The sequence below is a fragment of the Anser cygnoides genome, chromosome 1 (genome assembly GCF_040182565.1).
Source record: "Anser cygnoides isolate HZ-2024a breed goose chromosome 1, Taihu_goose_T2T_genome, whole genome shotgun sequence".
In the NCBI taxonomy this organism is placed as follows: domain Eukaryota; kingdom Metazoa; phylum Chordata; class Aves; order Anseriformes; family Anatidae; genus Anser; species Anser cygnoides.
Window position 1 is genome coordinate 62,818,161 of NC_089873.1, and position 25,823 is coordinate 62,843,983.

Genomic DNA, 25,823 nt, shown 5'->3' on the forward strand with positions numbered 1-25,823 from the left:
GTAAGGTCTTCAGAAGGTAGAAACAGTAAGAATATTAAAATATTTTAAAAGGATATATTTAAAAGGAGAATGGAATATCTTATCAAAATTAATTGTTTCTACTCTGGAGTTGATGGATTAATATCCCACCTGCAGCAGTTACCAATGTCTGAAGTATCCTTACAGAGGTGATGTACCCACTATGCCCAAGAGACCCTCTCTTGATGACACTCAAATCACTCGTCAAATTACCAGACTGACTGTCCACCAAAAGCCCAATTTACCTGGGCAGGAATGGTCTCCAGTCATTACCACTGGCTTTTTCTTCTGCATCGGAGCCCTGTCTGGTCCCATGTTGGGGGTGAGAGAGTGTTCTGAGACCCTGAGGAGCTAAAAATATGCAGCCTATGTGCTTTATACTATTCCCAGACACTTTCTAGGATTGCCATGCAGCTAGGTTTGTATTCATAAAGCAACAGTAGATCAAAATATATTTAGGTGCTAGTGGTGCCATCTTCCCCCAAAATTCACTACAAACTTCTTTCATTTTGATTTCACAGGATGGGTACAAGAGAGTCATACCTATTCTCTTTCAATACTGTTAGATGGCAGAAATATATGGAGGAATATTTTCTCAGAGATCCTCATCAGATTACTGAGGAGATCTTGCAGTTAAAGGTTAAAACCTTCGGTGGGAAGCAGAGTCACCAGAAGAGGTGAACTGTATGGGGAAGAGAGATGTGGACAAGACAAGGACAAGTTAAATAGTTCTCTAGACATCTCATGAATTTCACACTTGCCTAGAAGGCTAATGGAAAAGAAAGTTAGAATTATTCTCTTAATTACTACAGTCACTCACTGCTGTGGCTACTGTAGGGAAACTATTTTTCTTCATTTGTTATGCTATTTTGCATTTTACAGGGTATTTCACTCAGTAAAAAGAAAAGAAAACAAAACAAAACAGGGATTCCACATACAAAAACATTTTTATTATTGTTATAACTTGTTGTTTAATGTAATACTTAACTAGGAATACAACTCAGCAGAAGTACATACATAGATATTGCATGTAATTTTAGTTGTGTCTTCAAGATATTTCAAACCTCTGTCCTTCATGAGTTGTTTTGGTAAAGCACCTTCTTCCTTCATCCTGCATAATGTTTGAATGTTGCTGAATAAAACATATATTTTTCCTCCAAATGGAGCACATTACATCCAATTTCCCAGTTAATATGACTTTATCAAACTTTGCTTTCATTGTGTGAATGTTGTATATAATATGTATATATCTATACAGCATATAAATATATAATGTATATATATAGTCAAATTGGTCAGCTTTACACAGCTAACCATAAACTTGTGCTTATCTTATTTATATGAGATCAAATGTATAGCATCAAGAATTTGACCAGTCCCCAACTTGTAAGAGCATCGGTTCCCAGTCTAACCATATGACTTTGGGTATCTTATACATGCAATGCATTCCCTTCTTCTTTGCCGTATTTTTCACTTTTGAAGAAAAGAATGCAGTTATTTTAACTTTTTATTTTTATTTTTAATATATATATAAATGAATGACAGGTTTGCCATACCCTTAAGTTAAAAAAAATCTCAAGAAGAGATGAGGTTCTTCCTCATACATAGAGCTTGAAGAATAATTGGACATTCATTGTAGATATATTTACATTATAACCTAATCTGAATAGTAGTACACATACTGTATTATTTCTGTACATAGACAAGATATGCTGTTGGTCATGTTAAAACACACTTTCTAAAGGTATTTACAAACTACTAGTCTCTAACTTACCAACCACCTCTGTAAAGTGCCACCAAAATTAAGGGACAATGTATAAGAAGGTCTGTTTATTGGAAACCATGGCACTCTCTCCAGTATTGTTTTTATTATTACTACCACTACTACAGTGCTGTGCTTCAGAGAAGGGCTGTGTTTAGGGTAGAGGTGTAACGACAGAGCCAATGGTGGCAGAAATTCCTTCCCTACTCCTGTGGCCTACATGAGCCAGGAGGGGTGGAAAAAAAAACAATCCAACCATGACCCATCTATTCTTTTACAAAATTAGGGCATGCCAAACTTGTGCCCCTGCACTTTCTTTTAAGCTGCCAGGTGAACCTGTCCAAAGGCTAAAAACTCAGTGAAATCCTTCCTTCCCAAGTCCACTGTAACACACATCATGTCCTTACTGCCTCATACACCACCCACAGCTGGTTCTCTCAGAGAGTAAGAGCACTTTGGGGCATCTAAAAGAAAAGAGTTTCTATGTGCTTCTTTGCAAGTACTGTCCAAAGAAACTAAACCAAACCAAACCCCCGTCTATCCCCCCAAAACAACAAAAAACAACCAAACAAAAAAACCTATAAAATAACTCTCTGTAAAAATAGGAAAAAGATGAAATTGCATCCCACCCAATTTCATCTCACCCAATTACATTTTTGAGGTTAAACAGAGCTTTGGAAGGGGAAAAGACACTTTTTTTTTTTTTTTTCTTTATTCAGTTGATACTGGAATGAAATATGTCTAACAAATCTACCCAGTATCCTGAAATATGAAACCCAGGAGGACTGATATGCATGTGTAACCCACTAGTTCCGTGATGTAGAAAAAGGGGCCATAGCAAAGGAAGGAAGCAAAAGTAAAGGAGCAATAATTGCATTGCTTGTGGTAAATGATTGATGTCCAACTCAGTCTTGCTATAATTACTTTCTTAGGCATGGTTTCTGAGTGAACACTCTGCTAGTAAGCTTGGTAATAAAAAGGGATTCAAAGGAAGGGAAGATTGCCTTACCATTGTACAAGGCATAAAATAAATCCATGCATGTTGCTTCTTGATATTTCACTATGAGAATATTGAGTCTTTGCTATCATCCACTGTTGTTTCTCACACGTACATAACAAAACTGGGGAGGAAGACAATTGATTTGACTTTGTTTCATGTGAGGAATTTTCTTCTTTCCAAATCAAATCCCATGCAGAAAGAATTTATGAAACTTCTCACTCCACACAGTATGCTGGACTTCATTGGAGAGAGATTTGCATGCTGGAGAAGGCAGTATTTTTGCTGGGATTAAAGAATTTGAATACCAGCATTCACAGTATCTTAAAAGTAAGAGAAACTACACACCTGTAGCTAAAACACAGGTGACAAATAGTAAAGAGAGGGAGAAAGCAAGCTTTTTTTTCAAGACTGTGTCAAAAGAGGAAAGAGGCAGAGCAATGAAAAAAGAAGCCACTGCAAATTAAGGACCATCTATCAGCTTCTCTCAGGGAAAGATTTTCTATAAATTAAAAAAAATGATTTCTTAGAAGTCTTTCATGATATACAGGAAAGATAAATGGAATATTGTATAGAAATATATACTTTCATTAGCAAGTGTTTCTAGACAAGTTGTATAAAAGATCTGTAGATCCAGAGGGGAAAAAAGTCTTGCATCTTTTTAGCTGATCAGTTTCTACTCTTTACCTTGCTGTCAACTGTGAGTACAGAGCCATCCAGGAGGAGAGATTTAAAAATATCGAAGGCTACTAGACTCTAGACCTACGACCTGTCAACCACCTCTTCCCCACTCCCTAACCCAGAGACGAAGAGCTTTTTTTCCTGCTGTTTCTTTCACAAGAGTTTGGCTTTGCACAGGAAGCATCATGATTTTTCAAAAAAATAAAGATCTTTAGGAATTTTTGTAAGGTCAGGGAAGGAAAACAAATCTTAACAGCATGTTTCCTGCCTCCCACCAACTGCATAATGCCAGCCTTACATCATAATGTGGCTGTGAGGATGCTTGAGCAACTTGGTCCTGCAAGGCCAGTACCAGAAATGGTTTTGGGTAACAGGAGTGGCCAGGTGAGGTGCTGTTATCTGAGAAGAAAAACTCAAAGTGTGCCACCTCAGTGACATTGCAGAAACCAGGTGCTCTCTACCCAGGCAGCTGCCACATCAACAGGAATGCAGAGCAGGGATCAAAATAAAAAAAATAAAAATAAAAATCTATGGAAGTGAGTTTACTAGCAAGCCTTACTGCAGCACAGGCAAGGGACATGTTCAAATCCATCAGGAGATGAAACAAAACAAAACAAAAAAGGGTCCATCCCCTTCTTCCTCTGTCCTATTTGTGATGGTCAGGAGCAGCTGGGACAACCAGAAGTCTTCTCACCAGTGGGTGGGTTGTTCTCACCCCAACCACAGGAGGCCTCCTCTTGTCAATATGTTTTCTTCCACCAGAAAGATATAAAACAGAGGGATGATAGATTTAGCTGTTGCTTTTGTTCCCATGGCACTTTGTGGATAACAAACAACTGATCTCTGGGGTCCATTTGAAAACTCCTGCCCCCATGAGAATTTGTGAGGCAAACCAGAAAGAAAGAAAGACCTATAAGAAAGAAATCTGACCTATATAAATGCGTTTGTTGGTTTTGGACTATTTTTCATCAGGCAATGTTCAAACACTGCTGTCTCCAAATGAATCCTCAAGATTTCTAATAAATCAAATGAAAAATCCAAACAAAGCAGCTGACAAATTTTCCTCAGGTTTTGTACTCATTGGAAAACAGATTTCTCAATATTGCTTCAGCTTCTTCTTTCTCTCTCTCCTTTTTTTTTCTTCTTTTTCTTCTCTTTTTTTTTTTTTTTTTTTTTCCTTTTTGTTTTTAACCACAGATGTCCTTAAAACTCAGAGAAGGTGCCAGTTGGACTGACACATCCCCAGGCTGTTGTCCTCTCCCTGGAGAGCGAAAGAAGGGATGGCCCATGGCAGAACGGTTCACCCCTGATGGGCTGCCAATGGGACAAACCCTGCTGCAGCAGGGATACTGTGAAGGATTGGGCCTTTTTATTTTTAGTTGCTTCTGGAAAAGATTAACAGGACGATAAGGAGAGGGTGAGAAGGGTTCGCTGCAGTATTTGTTGTTGGTTTTTGTTGTTATTTTTGTATTATTTTTTTTCATGATTCATCCTCACAGTTTTCTGAATTTATATGTGAAACCAAAGTGGCCAGTGCAGCATACAGTGTAGATATGCTGACGGGATCCTCTGGCCAAGCCCAGGATGAAGACATGGCAGCACCAGCAGCGGGGTCTCTAGGGGCCGTGGGGTGGACGGAGCGTGGGTAACAGCCAGGGAAGCCAGAAGAGGAGCCCAGGGAGCGCTGCTCTTCGAGACCGACATCTACATCTTGCAGAACTATCTTTCAGAAGGGAAGTGAAACCTAGTGAACGTGGTTTGGGACACAAAGCAAAGAGATGAGAGCTCAAGAGATGTTCAAAAGGACAAATTCTTATGTGGCCCTGAAAGATTATCCTGTGTTTTATCTTACTGAGCCATGACCAGCCACAGACCTGAGAAGTTCCCAGTGTCTCAGGGCAGGCTCTGCTATCCTCTCTACCTTCAGGACAGGACACAGAGTGTCATTAGTAAGAGCTGGCTCTGCAAATCCCACCTGCTGCCATCAAGCATAACGTAGACACAATAATTGCATGCAACATCTTGAATGTTAGATGATTATTTTCCACGTATATAAAACATGTTGGTGTGTCTTTGCATGCCTGTCTGTACATGTGTAGGTACATTATTTCATGTATTTTTACAATTTTAATCAGCTGCAAATGTTGATGTACCATAGAACAAGGTGGAAACACACAGGATTATGTCTCTTGCAAACATTTAAATATGCAATAACACACACGCAAAAAAGAATTTTGCCTTTTCAAAAGGATCAAAAGTATCAAAAGTGGGGGTGATTCTAAGGAAAAGTTCCAGAAAACTTCACACTGGTCTGTCACTCTTTGTTTCATGAATGCTGGCCCCAAAATAAATCTTTCTCTGCATGGTGTGTTGAGTGTCATCACATCACATTTAGTTTACACTTAATCTGTAGAAGAGTCCTCAGCTGTTGGAAAAATTCATCATTTATAAAAAAGTGAAAACTTCAATGGAGAGAATAAAGCATTTGCACACCTGCTGGAAAATGGAAGCTAAAAGGTGAAATAATAATCAAAACATTTTTTCCCATTTTGTGTGTCTGTGCTATTAATATTTTCATTACATTCTGAAAGGAACAGGTGAGTTTCTTTTATGAAAATTTCTAAAGAAATAAGATTTAGAAAATGAACAGATCTTTTTTTTGATATTTTTTCCCCCTTAACCTGGATTTTTAACTCTCTAAGAGAATGAATGATGTAGAAATGATCATGTAACTCCTTCTCTTGACCTGTCAAGGTAAGCCTAGTGGATGTAGTTTTGAAAGACAAGTTGCACTCAATTTTGCAAACCTTACCACTGAGTAATTTTTCCTTAGAAGCAGTAAGATGAAGTTTATGATAGCAAATGTGGCTCAATGTGGGTGAGGGTTGCAAATTTAGATCCTTGGCTGCATGGAGACACTTAGATGCATTAGGATGAAGTCACTAGATGTATAAAATCAATGAATGCATAGTAAGATGTATTAATCCTAAATTTAATGTGGCCTTAATTTACTGCAGTTTAATCTTCTTCATTTTCCCTTTCTGCCAGGAACTTGTACTTTGAAACATGAATATTGTCAGATTGCCAAAGTGCTTCAACACTCTCTTCCAATAAGCTTGTCAAATGTAAAACTTCAGCCTGCAAGATTAATTTTCCCACAATCTTGAATGCTTCTATTCTAAAGTTTATTTTGGAAGACTCTTATGTGTTAACATGAAATAATAAAATGCTTTAGTGTCTCGGTTGGTGGCTTTCACTCCAGAATACAGTCTCTCAGAAGACTGTCTATGCAGCAAGCTACTTTTTGGATAACAGAACGTGTAGGTGTAACTTCACTAGTGCCTGGAAGTGAAAGTTACAAAGAAGGAGGTAACTGGAATATGCAACACTCACAGACAATATCTGTTTTCAGTAATCTGATATACTTTGACCTATCTACACAGTGCTCAGTTGTGCTACAATAAATGTCAAATATTGAAATAAAAAATTCTTTGCCAGGCAGAAAGAATCTGGATTTGAGCAGGTACAGAGTATCAGATAATATTTGAACATGGCCCTTACCAGCTTCTCTTCCAGACTATTTCAGTACCTGTTTTTTAGTAATTTCTGTTTTATTCTCTGCCTTTTTATTAGTATTATCCCTTGGCATACGGTGAAAATATTGCTCCTAGCTGGTACAAAAGGCAAAGTAGCTAATATCTTTTCCACAAAGTAAACATCTTGTCCAGGATACATCTAGATAGGACCCTGGTTTCACACTAAGGTCTTAGGCAGAGCATGATCTAAGTGGGCACATCAGTTAATCTCATTTTTTCATCAGTAAGTGAATGAGAATCACCTTTTGGCTGGTCAAGAGCATAGTCATCTAATATTGACTATTCATTCTGTAGCACCTAAACATACATCTTCATCTGTACATCCAACTTTAAAGGATGTAATCTCTATTTTCCTAGTAATAAGCTTGTTTCTATGCTTCAGCTGAGGCCCTTCATTTGGCCACCATCATGGCTGACTTGATGAGACCTTTGAATTTACAACTTCTTTTGATATTCAGTCTTTGCATCTTAAAGAAAGTACAAAAGGGAGGGGAAGGTTAATGGAAGTGAAAGACAAATCCATGGGTAGATTTCATATGACAAACAAACTGAACAAAATAGTCTCAGAAGCTTTGGTTTACATGGGTGCTGAAACAATTCTGGGATTTAGCAATCTGGAAAGGATGTCTTTTTTCACTTTTATTTTTACTTGGTGGAGAGATCATGGGACAAAATCCCCTAGAAGGGGGCAAGTAGCAGACTTTGATACAGATGTTAGGCAATGGTTACATGTTGAGCAGAATTATGCGTTCAGAAATGATGCAGTTTTGGAAATGGGAGCATCATAAACAACATAAAATATCTTTCAGCATGATTTACAGAACATTAAGGTTCTCAGATAACATAGACAAAAACTTTAGACAACCTTGAGCTTTGGAAACTTTTTGTTATGATTTGGATTATGTAAAGTCCTTCCAAGCCTATATGCTTCTTCCACATAGTTATTTTAAAAGTTGCCTCATTTCTTTTCCTTATATGAAGACCTCTTAAACACACAGAAAAGAGTATTTTACACACAATGACAAAAAAACAAAACAAAACAAAAAACCACATAGATTCTAAAGCCCTTCTGCAAAATACTCTCAGAAAGTAACTGTCTCCAGATCATATACTTGAATAACTCCTCAAAACATCCTCATGTCCTCAAGATTTATTGTCAGCAATTAATAAAAAGAAAAAAAAGTTTTAAGTGTAGTTCTCAGGAGTGGAGCAGATGCCCCATCTCAATATTTCCACTAACATCCCGGATTGCACATTCCATAGTAGAGCATAAAGTGCTACGGCATTGTTGTTTATTTGTTTGCTTTATTATTTAATTTAGAAATTCTTCACCTTTTCTGTTATTATTTTTATTATTTGTATTATTATTTTTACCTTGTAGCTCCTATATTCTTGTAATGGCACATAAGAAGGTGCTTAAATGTCTTCTTGAAAGTAGCATTGCAGAGCGCATAACAAGCAGGGTTGATGGTGCTGTTGATATAACAGAGCCAGTAACCTATGGTCCATACAGTACCAGGGATGCAGGATGTGCAGAAACTGTGGATGAGAACCATCACGTTGTATGGGGTCCAGGTGATGATGAAGGCCAGCAGGATGGCCAGAATGGTCCTTGTTACTTTTTTCTCTCTAGAAGGAGGTGGTTTCTTTTTGGCAGGCTGCTTTGTCATCTTGACGATTTTCCGGGCTACACTATTCTGTTTTTCCTCTCCATTGGTGCCTACTATCTCCACGGTGGTGTTTGTGGGAGCACAACTGTCACCCTTTTGAGACTTCGTGACTATCCTGATGCATGTCATCTTGGAGTTCTCCACTTTGAGATGGTCTTGGGAGGCAGAATTCTGGCTGGCATCTTTGGCAGATTCATCCTCTTTCATGTTGGAAGCAACCACACTGACTGAGGTGGAGTCATTGGAGCTGTCTTTCTCCTCCCCTTGAACACAGTTCTCCATCGCAGTTTCTCCAGTGGTTTTTCCATTCTGAATTTTGTTGTGTTCCAATCCATCCCCACTGGTTGGGATGTTATTATTGTTTGGTTTCACTATTTTACCTTGAACAAGGCTGGGGGAAACTGGATCCTGGTTTTGGGCAGCTTCTTTTTTCCCTTTCTTTATCCGACTCTTGCTGGCTCGAGATATTTGCCAATAAAGAACAGTCATGATGATAACAGGTAAATAGAAAGCTGCAATGGCAGTGCCAAAAGTGACAGCAGGGTTGGAAAAAAACTGGATGTAGCACTCCTTGTCAGGGACAGTCCTTCCTCCTACTATGAACTGCCAGAAGAGAATCGCAGGGGCCCACAGGATGAAGGACAGCACCCATGCAGCTGCAATCATCATGCCTGCCATCTTAGTGGTCCGCTTTACAGGATAAGTCAGAGGCTTGGTGACACAAAAGTATCTGTCAAAACTGATAATAAGGAGGTTCATTACAGAGGCATTGCTGACCACATAGTCAAGAGCCAGCCAGAGGTCACACACCACAGGCCCTAAGGGCCAGTAGCCTATCACAGTGTAGAGTGTATACAGGTTCATGGAAAAGATGCCAATGATCAAGTCTGCGCAGGCCAAGCTGAACAGGAAATAGTTGTTGACAGTCTGCAGGTGCCTGTTGACTTTGATTGACACCATGACCAGGATGTTCCCAATTATGGTGACTAAACTGAGAGACCCTGCTACCAGGACAATGAAGACCACCTCAACAGTTTTATAGGGGCTCTCCAGAGCCATCACATTTTCAGTGGAAGAGTTTATGTACGTTGAGTTATTCATTTCTGTGCTGCTAACAAGATACTCAATTATCACTTAAGCCTGCAGAGGAAAGAAAAGAAAACATATACCATTATGAAATCAGTCCCTTTACCTTTAGGAAATGGATTCCAGAAAAAACTACTTGGAAAGAATTTAAAGGTAGAAGATTGAGTGCAGAAGAATCATTCTTCTCATGCTAATGAAAACACATTGCAACATATAATATACCCTTTCGAATAACATAGAAAAAAGGATTTCTGTAGCTGTGTGACAAAAACACTATATTTGAATCCATATCTAGATTTTTAAGTTGTCCCATCTATTTTTCTCTTTGTCCAGTTATAAAACTAGGAATGACTTGAAAATTTTGTAACAAGATCTGCTTATTGATTCCTTCCCTACAAATATAAAAATTCAGTTTGCTCATTTCAAGCCACCTCCAAGTAAAAATAAATAAATAAATAAATAAAATAAAGTCCTGAAGTTCTGGGAGTATGTCATTCTTATAACCCAAGGTGAAAGTGTGATTTACCATGAGTTGAATCATGAGAAAATGACTTATGGTTCCATCTTTCCTTCATGTTCCTGCTGGGTATGCTTTTTTAAGGTTCATGGAGCAAGTTTGTGTAATCTCTCCCTCTTAACTTTCTTGCACTGCTGTTACCTCTTTTTTTTTTTTTTTTCCATCATTTGCAAAGATTTTACCATTATGCCAAACTGAAGTTATTAGTCTTCTGATAAACAAAAAAGGGGCAGATCTATTAAAGTCGACAGAATTGGTAGACTCACCTCAGCTGTGAATCTGGCTGTCTAGCTAGATGTTTACAAATTATTTTTTCTCTTTATCTCTCTCTTTCTTTTTTTCTTTTCAGTGAAATCAAAGTGGTTTTGTACATCCTCTTGACATTTGTGCCTAGCAAAATTTTTATTTTTTTTAAACATGATAAAATTCTTGACGCTTGCTCAATTGTACTTGCCTCATTTATTTATTTATTTATTTTTCAAATCAAAATATTTATAATTTACATCACACAAAGCTATGACAAAAGGCATGAAATGGATAGCAAGGAAAGTGTAAAGAAAGAAACAGATAAAATCAGTTCTGTTCATACACAGCAACTCTTTTTGTGCCCTGTATACCTATCGGCAGTACTCAATAAACATTAATTAAAATACTAGCAATATATATTTGATAGAAGACCAACAAAACAGCACATGCTTTTGCCTTAAGGATATGTACTATCCTTTTGTGCATCCCTTGGAAATCAATAGAATGCACTGGAATTGTACAGCCAGTCTCTTAGCTCTCATTATTTATGACTTCTGCTTAAGGGATTATTGAGGCATGAAGGCCAGATGTGACAGAGAAGTTAGATTGTTTCTAATTGGAGTATATTTCCTTTTTTTTTTTTTTTCCCCACCCAGAAGTCATCACTTCTTTAAGACTGAGCTTTTAGAAGTGGGGGTACAATCTAATGAAGACTAAAAAAAAAATTGTTATATTATGTTTGGCTCCTTTATACTTCAGGGAAATACTTCTCTGTTCTCTGTGACAAGCCTGTTGATGCACAGAAATATATAATCCATGTCACTTGGAGCAAGGCATTTTCATTGTCATTTTAGAACTGCATACTTTCTTTCAGATGCAAAAGGAAAAAGATGATGTGAAATGTCAGCACAACAGCAAAAACCCTTGTGAACTCTAAGAAAAATAAGCAAGTCTGTTTCTGTGGAAAAGTCAAGATGCTATACCAGGGTGAAGGCTCTCTGGTTGAGGGGACTTCATAATCTCACAATTTTTACTTAAAGAGATATGACTGGCAGAAGATAAGGCTTATGCATTTGTTTTTGCTTTTAAAACAGATGAGATTTGTTTGCCAGTTCCATGGTGAGGTGGGCATATGATAAATAGAGGAACATAAGGCTAGACAGACATTTTTTCCTACTAGCTAATCACAGATACATCCCTAAAATCCTTGGGATGAGTTTCAAGAAAACAAAAAGCTGTGAGGAGAAATGCTTATTTAAATATGTGTTTTGTATGGTAAGAATATGCCAAGGAGAATGTAGCAGAATTTATACTTGGTGCAAAAAATAGACATGAGAATAGCCCAGACATCTTTAATCTATAGGACTGTCATTTCAGCAATTCACCTTTTCAGCCCGAGACTCACAGTTGAGCAGCTGGCTATCCAGCCAGGTGTGTAAGCTATCAATTTTTGGGGACTTCTTCCAAGCAGGGTTGTTTATGAACATTCTTGACCGGATGCATTTTTGATGAAAAGATGAAATAACCCACAAAGATGTATTGATTTCAAAAATATTTCACCTGAAAAGAGTTTGCGATCCAGGGTTCTGCAGCTACCTCTGGTGACAGAGTGAGAGAGAGAGCAAGAGAAGCTGGAAAAAGAAGGGAAGAGGGTGAGAGAGAATCTGAGTAGAAAAAAAAAATGCTTTATGATAAGAAGACAGATGTTTCTGTACAATCTCATTGTGACAAAATGTTAAGAATTTTGTTTTTATTCCACTGGAGAACTAAAATTCATTTTAAAACCTTGAAACTTGTGAAATCAAATTACTACCTCCCAGCTAACTTTATTCCTAAATCTTCTCAGCTGAATTTTTTACCCAGTTTCAATGGAAATATTGGTAATTCCCCTGATTTTATTATCTGGGGTGCAAGGAGCTGAATGAAAGCTAAAACATAGTTTTACTTGTCAAGAATAGGATTTCACTGTATTCTTCTGGATGGAAGTAAAACAGAAGAATCCCTTTCCCAATTATTTCCTTTTGCATGAAGCTGTCATAGGAAGACTGATAGTCCTGCACTGCAGATTAAATTGACTGCCATGGCTTTCCTAGGTATGGAAAAACACAGAGGCAAATTCTGCCATCACATACCACAGTAAAATATTTCTTTTCTTATATCAATATGATTGTAAAATGAACCACATTTTCCTGTGTGTGCTGATGAGAACGTACAGAACATTTGATTTCAACTGACATCTCTCATCACTCTGTATAGAACTTCCATTCTACAGATATGAGCAGAGACAGGAATATTCTTACCTCCTAATGCAAGATGCCCTGAATCTGCTAGACTGTTTTCTGCTGGCCCTAGTAGGGTCTGAATCACACCCGTAAGGAGGTTTCTCTTCCTTACTGGGGCTGGGCTGCTTGCTCCCTCAGAACAGGACTGTGGACTATTTTTATTTTTGTCATGCCACGAAGTACGTCTCTCCTGCTGGAGAGGCAGTTGTTATGGGAACAGATGTTACTCATCAGGCAGACCTACAGGCAGAGGCATTTTAAGGTAATATGACCTCCCATTATGAGAAGTACCAGATCTTGTTCTTGAACAAACAGAGCTCTCTTCTGCAAGCCCATGGGTATTTGTATGAGTTGCACAATATGGCACTGACTCCCGTGGGCTACCATAATTTATTCTTGTATACTAAGTGCATTCTTGCTAAACAGAGAATAGCCAGAAAAGGCAAGAAACTTCTCTTGTGACCTGAAAAACAACCAAGTTCATTTTCTGAAATATATATTATAATATATGACTTTGTGGAATGTAAACACCATAATAATTGCATGGAAAATATCCAAGGCAGAGAAATCCACATATAAAAAAATTAATTGTTTGATATTTGATAAGTGGTTGGGAAACATTTTCAGTACAGTAGTTTCTCTTCTCTAAAGAGCTTTTTCACACTGCTGAAAATCATTCCTTTCCTTTCTGTGGTTGGGACTGGGGACAGAATGGGGGGGATTTGGTGGGTTTCACAGAGTGTACACTTTTAGTGTGGTGTGATGCCAGGTCTTTTTTACTGTGAGTGCCTGCCAGGACAGGCAGAAGCAGGGCACAGGTGGTTTGAGCTGGATCCCCATCCTCACTCAAAACACAGCCTAGGCTGGCACAGGCTGGAGTATACTTTCACAGAGCATGCTGGCAGCCATGGTCTGCTTCTCAGTCCTCCATTTATCTCCCTAGCAGTCACTGGGAACAGCAAAACAAAGGTCTGGTGCATAAATTTGTTTCTGCAAACCATTTCATTGGAAATAGGAACTGTGGTGAGGGTGAGGAACCAAAATGATGCCATTGGGGGTATTCATCCCAAAAATGGGAGGGCAAGGGGGAGTGGTAAGGTCTAGATATCACTCCTCAGATCATGAACTTCAGACAGAAGGTACTTATCAATTACATCCTGCTGACTCGACTGTTTTCCACTTGCCCTGACAGGATCCATTCCCTTTAGTGCAGATGTATCTTGATGTAATCATTATAATTTTTTGTTGAGAACAAATCATCAACATCTGTCACAAAACAGACTATGGAATTGTTTACGCTGAAAAAAATTGACTGATATGCTATGCCTGTCAAAGTTTGTTAGATAAATCCTTCTTTTACGTTATGTATATTGCCAAGTTAAATATCATAAGGATTTAATAGCTTCTTTCAATCCTCTGAAAGTGTAAAAAAGTCAAGACATGAAAGAGGAAGCAAATAATCTATACCTGGAAATTATATTGAAGATTTAAATGGGATTACCCAGCAACCTATGTGCATTGTTACTTTAAGCATTTTTCAGCATTCAACTCTCAAACAAAAATAAAACATTTTCTAACTGTTATTCCCCTTTGATCCAGTTTGTCTCCAATCCAAATGTATGCAAAATGGATTTGATTTTTACTGTAGTAAGAAGAAAGTTTTGTATATTTCCCTGAATTGATTTTGATTTTGAATTGCACTGGTTTTGATTCTAAATTCATTCTTGGCACCATTTAAAGCCACAGTGTGAAAAAAGAGATAAACAAAAACCCAAAGCCCGTGACAAATATACTATGCACGTTTGTCAGAATTTATTACAGACTTCAAGAGAAATGATAGACCTTGTCTGGATTATTGGTAAAAAATATATTTCAGAAAATCCCCAAATATCAGAAGACTAATATCTTCACTGCATGGGTTACCTTCTGCAATCCATCTAAAACTAGAAAGAGCTTTGCAAAATACTACTGCCTCTGTGTGGTCCATTCTTCTTATTTTCATACACTTTTTTTCCCCCTCAATCAACACATCCTAGCAAAAAAGAAAAAAAAAAAAAGATATTTTGTGGGACTGCCTGGATCTACTTTTCCCCATCTCATCCTAAAGAGTACCTAAGGGCAAAATAAACAGTTTCTGTGCATATCTTTAAACAATAAGTAAATCAGAGTCATGGAGCATTAGCAAAAGCAAACTAACACTGTGCCAGTAACAAGAAATAGCATAAAGCAAAGATAAAAATACTCCCCCAAAAGCAGCAGGGAATTTTGCTTGAGTAGGTGGCAGTGTTGGTATCAACACTGCTGCCTCAGTGCTGTTGTCAGGGCCTGAAGATTTGTACAGCACTTAAACACATCTTGCTCACTGCTGTTCCAAGAGTCTAAAACTGGTGAATATAGTGTCATAGGCCCAACTGGTTTGTATTCAAAATCACACAATGGAAAGTATAGGTAGCATACACAAAAATACAATCTCTCTAGTTTCAGGAAACAACCAAAAAGAAGCAGTTTTTCCTCAAAGGTCTGGATAATTGTGTATTTCAACCAAATTGGTGCTGTTGTTACTATTACTATTGCGTTGATAGTCACCCACTGGTACTAGGACAATTACTCTGTTATCTTTCTGTAAGTATAGTTTTGGCTGTAGGTATGGCTTTATTTTTCAGGGCCTGGATAATCGAGAGTATTTGTGTTCTGTCTTTGGGCAGCTGACATTACTCCAACTTAAATCCTGCAACTTAATGCACTGTGCAAACCTGAAAAATAAACTTCATGGTCATGTTTTTATCTAACAGTTTCTGATTCACAAAAAGGGATTTTTACTTCCTGGACTAATGACATAGAGCTGTGACAAGGGAGGTTCAGGCTGGATGTTAGCAAAAGGTTCTTCACTGAGAGGGTAATTCGGCACTGACTGGAACAGGTTTCCCAGGGCAGTAGCCATTGCACTGGGCCTGCCAGAGTTCCAGAAGTGTTTGGAGAACACTCTCAGACACTTGGTCTGATTTTGGGGTGTTTCTGAGTAGAGGCAGGAGCTGGACTCAATGGTCCTTGTGGGTCCCTTCCAACTTGGGATATTCTATGATTCTATGACTAGAAGAAATGCCGTCACTCATGTGTCACCTTCTTCTTGCTAGGATTTTATATAAATAACCCTTGGTCCCAAAGTGTACAAACAGCCAAGCCTCGTGGCAAAGATATGGCAAGGCTTTTCTCTGTGCTCCTGTGGAATCGTACCTAAGTACACACATGTGATATGGTTGCCCATATAGTAAGAGGTACAGAATACAATAGTTCATTCCCTCTGAGTATCACCTTCAATATTCTGCACCTCAACCTGGAAAAGGTATTTACACACTGGAGGGAATTTGCAGAAAGGCAGTTGAAAAGACTGAGTACTTGCTACATTTCAGGCAAGTAAATAGTTCAGATCCCTTTAGCTTTAGAAAACTAAAAAGGAATTTTTTTTTTTTCCCAAGCAAGTTGGGGTGTGGGGGGCTGGAAATCTAGTTGTTGAGATCAATAGAAATTTATAACACAGAAATCAGAGCACAAAGTCTTTGGAGTAAGAAAGACAATATGAATCTGTTATTAAGGGGAAAGGAAGAGGTTACTGCTGTTATCCTCAGGTCCTCAACACTGTCTGGTTTCTGTGGCATTTCACCTGATGTTTACAGCAGTTGAAAGTACTGTATCCTGGAACATGAGGCTGACACCTCAGTGCCTTCCAAATGGGTGTCACTTCTTCTCCGAGGTACATGTCCAAAGTGAAGTAAGGAATAAAAAAAGAGATGAAGAGAATGAATGGGAAAATTTATTGGGAGCATTATTAACATTATTTTCAGAACTCCTTTAGGGGGTTGGTTAGGCAGGAAAAAGCCCCTAGTAAACTGCCAGATATCATGTCAACTGAGGATGGGACAGGGCCTGTAGGAATCTCACAACCCATAATGCTGGGCTGTGCAAAAAGAAGAGATGTAGTTGTGTAACAATGATCCATGACTAAAAGTTACTTTTAAGCCCTCTCTGTACGATATCCATGCATAGCCTAGTCCACACCCCCAGTGAACATTGCCAATTAACTAGGGAACTGGGGTTCTCTAGTTAAAGACAGTGTTCAAAGTGTATCTGCAGCTGCAGAGAGCTACAGCTCTTTAACATACATTTATATGTAGGCAGTGCAAAGCTGAAAATGTGAATTGTATAGATCTCAGAAAATGTTATCCATCATTTGAGAAGTGGTATAACATGAATAAAGCATCTGAAAGTCCTGACTTCTTCATCCCCAACATAAGAGCATTCAGCAAGACTGCCCCCTGCAGTGTCCTTGTACTAAGATGTAACCACTCATCTCTAATCACTGAGTAAGGAAGTAAAAATTGAAACACAACAAAAAGCCTAAAGCTAAGAAATACATCGATGTATCAGATGTCATATCAGCCAACTCCCACAGTGGAAACTGTGCAATAGCTCTGCTGATAATTGGCATCTCATGATAGTGAGCTCCTCCTCTCCCATTCTCCTAGGTTCTGCATATTTGTGTTCATCACGTGCTGCAGGGTCTAGCTCAAAATGTGAACAACATAGACTAGAATATGCACTACACACAGACAATGAAACAAATACCTGGTATGGATGGTTCATAAAAAAAAAAAAAAAAAAAGTTAGATATTAACAAGTATCTGACAACTGTCATAAAAAAAGAAAAAAAGTTACTTTTTAAATTTATTTTTTATTTTTTATTTTTTTTCTCATTTAATTTGTAACTTAAACAAGTTTTTTTCAAAGCAACTGCCTAAATTTGCTATCTAGTGAGTGAAGAGAACCATACCCCTTTTGAAGCATCCCACTGTTCTCTCCAGAGGGCTGAGTTAAATGGATAGGATCTCCACCTAGAGGCACACAAAGGCAGCTACCACACAAAGCAGTCATTTCCATCAGTAGTGTGGCCTCAGTATGTGCTGAAAATTGAGATGCAACTGAAGTACCCCAGGTGGAGAAGCCCCACATTTTATCTCAATTTACATTCTATTGCAATATACATTTTATTATAAACAAGGATCAGAGATATAATTTGATAAAATTGGGAAACCATTAGAGTTTGATTTATTGTTAGTAGCAAACAGGCTGACTACTGAGGTATAATTAGACTGTGGTATCCACTGCACAGACACACATGCTCAGGCCTGCACTTATGCACTATAACCAGTTTTATTTAGTCGTCACTTTGAGCATGATTCAACTGCATAGTAGGCTATAAAGAGGCCAGAAGAATTACTGGTATCATCAAAAGGCAAAAAAAAAAAAAAGGGGGGGGGAGGGACTAGCTTATGTCACACATATTTCATGAGTGGACCTATGCTGATTTCCACTGATTTCCACTTGCAGGGGTTATATAGAAAAAGGAGAGTAAAACAACAGATTTCAGTAAGTTATTTCCCTTTCCCTCCCTGCACTGTACCACTGTTGTTGGAATTTGACTGAAGTTCCTTACACCAGTCAACCCAAACAAGAAAAGTTTTATCTGACTACTACTATCTTCTTCAAGCACTTTGTTAAAATATCCATACCAGAATTCAGACTAAAATTATAAATATTCACAGTCCCAGGAAAGGTTCCCTCAGTAAAAGAGTTGTTTTCTGTTAAGATTAAATTGGAGATCATTAGATTCCAGAATATATTCTCTGAAGGAACAGAGCCATTACAGGTAAGGTTTCCCTCTGCAGCCCAGTGTGAACTGGAGGCACAACGCTTCATTATCCTCATATCAGCTATCATGCCTGTACTATTAAATAGAAAAACCTTATGAGAGCTACTCAAAGTCTCTGCGTGAGAAGCAGCAAAGCTAGGGAAAGAGGTGAGAGTTCAGAAGCCTGAGTGAAACCAACTCATACTTTGTTCCGAATACCTGGAGCTAATGCATAACAGAAATACATCTCTTATTTAAAATGTATACATATAGAAAGAGAAGAGAAGAGAAGAGAAGAGAAGAGAAGAGAAGAGAAGAGAAGAGAAGAGAAGAGAAGAGAAGAGAAGAGAAGAGAAGAGAAGAGAAGAGAAGAGAAGAGAAGAGAAGAGAAGAGAAGAGAAGAGAAGAGAAGAGAAGAAAAGAAAAGAGAAAAGAAAAGAAAAGAGAAAAGAAAAGAAAAGAAAAGAAAAGAAAAGAAAAGAAAAGAAAAGAAAAGAAAAGAAAAGAAAAGAAAAGAAAAGAAAAGAAAAGAAAAGAAAAGAAAAGAAAAGAAAAGAAAAGAAAAGAAAAGAAAAGAAAAGAAAAGAAAAGAAAAGAAAAGAAAAGAAAAAAGAAAAGAAAAGAAAAGAAAAGAAAAGAAAAGAAAAGAAAAGAAAAGAAAAGAAAAGAAAAGAAAAGAAAAGAAAAGAAAAGAAAAGAAAAGAAAAGAAAAGAAAAGAAAAGAAAAGAAAAGAAAAGAAAAGAAAAGAAAAGAAAAGAAAAGAAAAGAAAAGAAAAGAAAAGAAAAGAAAAGAAAAGAAAAGAGAAAAGAAAAGTTACACACTCTTTATGTTTGTGGGTGTTTGGTTTTTTTTTTCCTAGTTTGAAAGAGTTTTTTTTTTTTCTGCCAAAGCCTGCAGAAATATTGATAATGAAATAATAGTAAAGAATGATAAGACAGTAAATGGGGTCTCTCAAAGAACTGCTGATTGAACGCCTCATCCTGCCAGTGTGTCCAGTAAAAACACTGTGACTGTGATTTCAGTGAATCTCTGCAAATCCCTCCAAGGTTTGGAGGTCCTTGTGGGACCCTGAATAAACTTATTTTATGAGTCTCAATAGTGGAGTGGACAGTGGAGACTCTTACTGTTTGTCAGAGATTTTGCAACATTCAGCAGTGTCTCTGTCAGGAATATTAATATATTGTGAGCCCGAAGAGACGCTTACTGAAGTTAAAAAAAACTAATAAAATCTTTCCTTTTCCCTTGATTGGAAGTGGTGCTAGCACACTGCTTTTATCAGTGATTTCCTTATTCACTCACATGATCTAGCAGAGTCACTTGCAAGATGTCTCTAGCTGATCCCAAAACCTTCTTTGGAAGTATCTTTGCTCAGCAAATGCCTTTTAGAATTCTTATCCGTCCATTATGGTCACTCTTATATGAAGTGCTCAAGAGCTTTAAAATCCAATCCTTTCAATTTCTGTGTCCATTAATCTAGGGCATTTTTACACATCTTCCATCTTACTTAACAGCTTACCTAAGACATAGATTAGAAGTATAGAGAAGAAAACTGACTCAGAGACTCAGATATAAAAGGATTTGGCCCAAAATCTTTGCAAGAATTTAAGCATATATTGTATTGTATCCTAGTTCAAACTTGTTTCTTAGAGGGCAACTAAATCTTTTTTTTTTTTTTTTTTTTTTTTTTTTTATGTCTGTATTTCTGCAGACCAATTTAAGGTAATGGTAGTGAAATGGTGAAAGTACATAATTAGTTCTATGCCTTACCAGAAGAAAAGTGGTACCGAAATTCCCATAACAGAATCCATATTTCCACATCCATTCTACACTCTGAGAAGGTTTTTTTTGTTTTGTTTTGTTTTGTTTTGTGAAAGAGATATAAGATCCAATAGATACACAAGTTTGTGTTCCTCTCCTTTCTGGAAATATGGTAACACTCGTAGAATGTTTTAAAATCTCAGATGAAGTGCTTGATATAGCTAATTATAAACATAGCTGATCACAGCTATGCATGGTTACAGTGAGACTGCATGATCATCTCCCCTTTTGTGGACACAGAACCCCAAAGATTAAATATTCTTTGCCAGGAGAGGCAATATTTATTTAGAAGTTTTTTTTTTTCCATAGTTTTTATGTTCAGTTACTACATTACTATAAGCTCCCTAATCTCTGACTGTGTTGCATTTCACTAAATGACTGCTACCTACTTTAATTACTCCGACTTGTTTCAGACTAATTGAATTTTTGCTCCACTGCAGGTTTAAGAAATCCGTGTCTAATTCTAGCTCTGATGCATGGCTCCAGATATTGGTCTCAACACACTGCAGTTACACTTAACGAGGTAAAATACCTTAGCTTTGCCTATTAATAATTCACCATGACATTAAGAGAAGCCCCTATCTTATGTTAAACAATAATGTAATGTTTAACAAGGTTAACTTAATAACAGGAAACTGGGGGACTTGTCTCTGACCATGTACCTTCTGTTAAAATTATATTTAGCATCACTGGGCCAGGAAGACTGGAATGCATAAGCAAATAGTCTCAAGCTCTCTACTTATTTTGATTTTTAGAGAGACATTACAAAGCTTGATCACTTCAAACTTCGACCTCTTGCATGCTATTAAAAACTAAAAAAACAGGAACATTTGAAATGCAAGTTTTCAAAATTGCTAAATGTGACTAATTGAAACCAAAGCTATTCAAAGCCTGAGGGGTAATAACTAACACAGTATAGAGAAAAGCAGGCAATTATTGTGTAAATAGATTTGCAGATCTGCACTGTGAGGCATGATAAGGTTACACAGAGAACAATCCCTGAGTACTATGGCTTCAGCCTCTCTATCATGTAAAGCAGTAGCCTATGACTGCTAAGCCTGATACCCTATAACCCAGCCCCTGTCACAGGAGCTGCTTGGAAACTGGTATGTAGAAAAAAAGTGGTTTTCCACAGAGGATTTTGCAAATTGCTCTTCTCACTTCAGAAAGGAAGACAATGAGATACAGAGCTGCTACTGGGTCATGGTGATAAATGTAAATTATGTTCATTCCACATCTCATTCTTATTCCAACATGAGTTAAAAACCAAACCAAACCAATACAAAAAACTTCTGAGACAAATTGTTTGATTTTGAAATTCAGGGATAGTGTTGTTATATTTTACTATATGGCATATTTTACTTTCATGGCAGAAACACTATGTCACCTTCACTAAGACTGTTGCTAGATTTACTTGACACGTATGAAGTCAGTCGCTATCCCATTTCTGGTTTTGAGGATCTCAAACTGTTTTTATTAATATCCTGAAATTCCATAATTGTGCTGTAGGTTACTCACTCCTTTCATTCAGCAGATTTATCTGCTGTTTTCTGCATGTTTGCCATCTCTGCTTCCTCACCCAAGAGCAGCTTTCCACAGCAAACTTATCTGAGGAAGAAAAGACTACTCTTCTGCAATGTCACCACATGGCCCAGTTCATTCAATCTAATACCATCTTTCTTGAAAACTTTAAAAAAGTTTAAAAAACTTTAAATCATTACTTGATGGTAAAACAAGCTTATTGGAAGTGAAATACTCTCTAGATAAGAGTACCATCTAGTAGTATTCTTAGGGAACAATGTCCTCCATCAAACTGCTGATTTCCTGGGTTGTCATGTCTGAGATTAAATCCTTCCAATTGTGCCGTGCAACAGCAGAAGAATTGCTCAGTAAAAACTGCTGCATTGCAACATATCTCCGTGCAGCACAACTATATTTGATGGGCACCAGCACATGCTTAAAGAAAGACCTACCAGGAGGTGTGGAGGAAGAGAAAATAAATGGAATGAAAACAAGAAAGAAATTTTAGAAAAAAGAGCTGATGACCAGACTGAGCTGTGAATGAAGAAGAAAGGAAGTGAATGAGGAGAAAGCAAGAAGGAGTGACTGCAAGAGAAATGAAGAGTTCTGCAAGAGTGTTCACCTGGGCTCTTTGAAAAATATGAATGTATTTCTACAATCTCTGGATGTAATGGCAATTTATATGGTTTTCACTTCTCCTGACACTTCTTATTTTTCAATGAAATAATTTTCATCTTTTCTGTTAGAATTGAAGTGAATAACAACAAAATGAATATTCCTAAAAGTTTCTTTGAACACCAGTGCCCATTCTAACCCCTCACCTTCCTTTTCTCCACAGAAAAGAAAAGAAACCAAACAAACACATGATCTAAACCTCCTAAATAAAAAACCCTCAATTCTCTCTATTAGATCAGGCCAATTTTAATTTTGTTTTGAACTGCTTCTTTGAAGTAGTGGAACATTTCCACACGTCTTATGAGGAGCGGCTGAGAGAACTGGGGTTGTTTAGTCTGGAGAAGAGGAGGCTCAGGGGAGACCTTATTGCTCTCTACAACTATCTGAAAGTAAGTTGTGGGGAGCTGGGCATTGCCCAGGGAGGTGGTGGAGTCGGTGTCCCTGGGGGTGTTCAAGGAAAGGTTGGACGTGGTGCTTAGGAACATGGTCTAGTGCATGATATTGGTGGTAGGGGGATGGTTGGACCAAATGATCTTGGAGGTCTTTTCCAACCCTAATGATTCTATGGTTCTGTGATTTCAAACAATAACAAAAATATTAAGAAAGCTTCGTGCAAATAAAAGAAAAAAAAAAAAGGTTTTCTGCTTAGTTTAAGTAGCTGTCTGTGTTATTCCATGCCAGCCCATGGAGACATCGATGAGCAGTCCCTAATGTTTCTTGCTTATTAAACAAAAGTCTCAAAGCATGGAGTGACTTGAGGATCTGAAATCTCACCTCCAAAAGTCATTCAAACATTTCATTTCTTATATCCTGCTGTCATTTACTGAGACTTGATCGCCATAACTTTTTTGGAGGAGGTTGAAATGATTTATTTAAAGTTACCTTTCATTCCCTAATTAGGAATAGTAATATATTCAATTTTTCTATAGAGATTCACTCTGTAGATTGCTATTGCTGTTTCCTATGCTGATATTTATGGTGTGGATATTAACCTACTTCCCTCTTTCCCTGTCATTCTTTTGTTGCTCAGTTCTGCAAAAAAAGCCATGATTTTAGGTCTAGGACCCTTGACAAAATTCCGTGATGGGTCTGCCTCCAAAAGGTACGAGATTCAGATAACACCAGCAGGATTCAGGTATTTATCTCAAGGTAAAGCTTGTTTCAGAGGGTCTGAAACCACTGCAAATCGCATTTTTTTAGGATTTCTGTATTTTTGCCTGTGATCCCTGGTGAATACAAGTCGTGCAAACATACAATGGAAAGAAATTACATGAAGTAAACAGTGAAGGGGATGTATTACTGAACTCCTGGGACCCCTGGAGCCTGGTGTCCGGAACACCAAGTCCCTGCTGTCTCAAATGAGTTGGCAGAGGCACAGCTCAGCACCATGGAACAGCTGCAGCTTTCCATGGAGTCATGTCCTGGGGATTTGAGTTGTCTTTGTGTCTCCATCCCTACCCTTCCCTGCTTGCTGTATTACTAAGTGCTTCCCCCATATCTCCTCTCCTCTCCTTAACATTAACACTTCTCCCTCAGATCTTACTGTAGCTTATGTTCTGAGATAGACACACATCACTCTTTTCTTGTTGTTTCCTTTTTTTTTTTTTTTTTCCTTTCAGCCTAGTGCAGCACTTGGTTCCCCTTCAGCCTCTCTCACTTTTCTCATCATATTCTTCACTTTTCTGCTGTTCAGATCAGTCTCTCTGCTGTCAAATTTTCTTAGGTTACACTGTATTGTTTTCCTCATCTTCTCGTCTTTCTTTAGCTTCTTCCTTTTGCTGGCAGTGCCCAGCTCCCATTCCTCTGAACAATTCCAAATGCAGACAGGCAAAATGGCTCATGCAGTCTTACAGAAACCTCCTAGTGGGTCTAGCAGGAATTGATGCTGTGATGACACACTATGGTGCTGTCCTCCTACTTGAAATGAATATTGGGAGATGCTGAGAAGCAGTTCCATACAGCTTATAGAAACTATCCTAACCTTGATCAGCTTTTTTTCTGAATTTTGCAAGAAACTGTCACTTCAGGACTGACTGTTCCAAAATCATGAGAGTCAGTTTTGCTCCCTGTTTGATGAGAATTAACACTAGAGCACTGTACCCTATATATAATATATGTTATGTAAGAGAAGTAATGGAAATTGTTTTGAATGAGAAATGCAGCATATCTGTGAGTGGAGCATCACATGTAGTCAGTCAAGACTGAGGTGCTCTGTCAAACCATGTGTTTGCCTCTGAAGTGAATCAGATCCATCTGAGAAGAAATTCTATTTAGTAAGTATAAAGAATTGTGTATTGTGAGGTTACATTGAAGGGATAATAATAGAACAGCAGAGAAGTGGCAATATTCTGTATTAGAAATGACAGTGCTGAGGGGAAAATAAAGTGGTATCCTTACCTAATTTATGTATATATAGTAAATAATTATATTAAATATAGAATGTATGTAATATATGTTCATTTTTTTTCTCATAAGCAAATTACACCAACAGAGCTGCTGTGCTCATTAGCAGTGGTACAACCAGGTGGGAAGGTAGAAGCAGAATGAGAGGAATGAGAGGAACATCTACCTAATTTTCCTTTACAGAAATTTTTGTTTCTCAGCTGATCCAAGAGTCTGAGACTGAACAAAGCCTCAGTGACACCACGCTGATTTGCAGATGTAGTGTACCCCAGTCATATATTCCTTGTGATAATCTTTTAGAAGTGTATGGCTCAAAGGCACATTTCACAGCTTCTTGTTCTCAGTTACTCACACTGTAAGACTGTGACTTCAAAGGGACATCTAAAAGGAAATGTTTGGAGAAAAAAAAAGAGAAAAAATATCTATTGTGTTGTGTCACCCCTGCCTTTTTTTTTTTTTTTTTTTTTTTTTTCAGTTCATGATATAACAGGCTTAGGATACTTTGGTATAGCTGTTTCTCAGTAGGTTATTTTTTCCTTCTTACTTTACAAAGAACACACACACACAAAATTGACAGTCAGGGAGAAAATTGTGTGATCTTAATCCACAGGCAGTCATCTTAAAGTGGCTTGTCAAAGTGCAGGCAGGTGACTTTCCTTGTATAAGCAGGCTCTTTGGGACAAGCTGGAATGATATCCAAGGTAGTGACTCTCAGGCTTTTTCACATCAGGACTCATAAAGTAAATAAGGAGAGTCTCTGAGAGTTGTTGGTGTCCTTCCAGTCTTTAGGCAACATCTCTGAGATGATGTTTCCTCCTATTTCTAGGTGCAACTGATGTTCAGTTCTAATTCAGCCAATTTCA

At 37.8% G+C, this 25,823-nt stretch overlaps 1 protein-coding gene across 6 annotated transcripts in view; it reads right to left on the reverse strand.

The window, feature by feature from the left end:
* Positions 1 to 4,346: 4,346 nt before the first annotated feature.
* The window catches only part of CHRM2 (cholinergic receptor muscarinic 2), a 104,863-nt gene continuing 83,386 nt past the window's right edge, over positions 4,347 to 25,823 (reverse strand). For 3 of the 6 annotated variants that reach the window (XM_048056749.2, XM_066998232.1, XM_066998217.1), the window contains 3 exons: positions 12,134 to 12,204; positions 8,429 to 9,864; positions 4,347 to 5,202 (listed from right to left, as the gene is read on the reverse strand). In XM_048056749.2, the coding sequence (XP_047912706.1) occupies positions 5,178 to 5,202; positions 8,429 to 9,825 (1,422 nt within the window). In that variant the 5' untranslated portion in view covers positions 9,826 to 9,864; positions 12,134 to 12,204 and the 3' untranslated portion in view covers positions 4,347 to 5,177. Of the gene's footprint in view, positions 5,203 to 7,228; positions 9,865 to 12,133; positions 12,205 to 25,823 lie in introns of those variants that run through there. The other 3 variants (XM_048056860.2, XM_066998229.1, XM_048056935.2) reach the window with 2 other exon arrangements.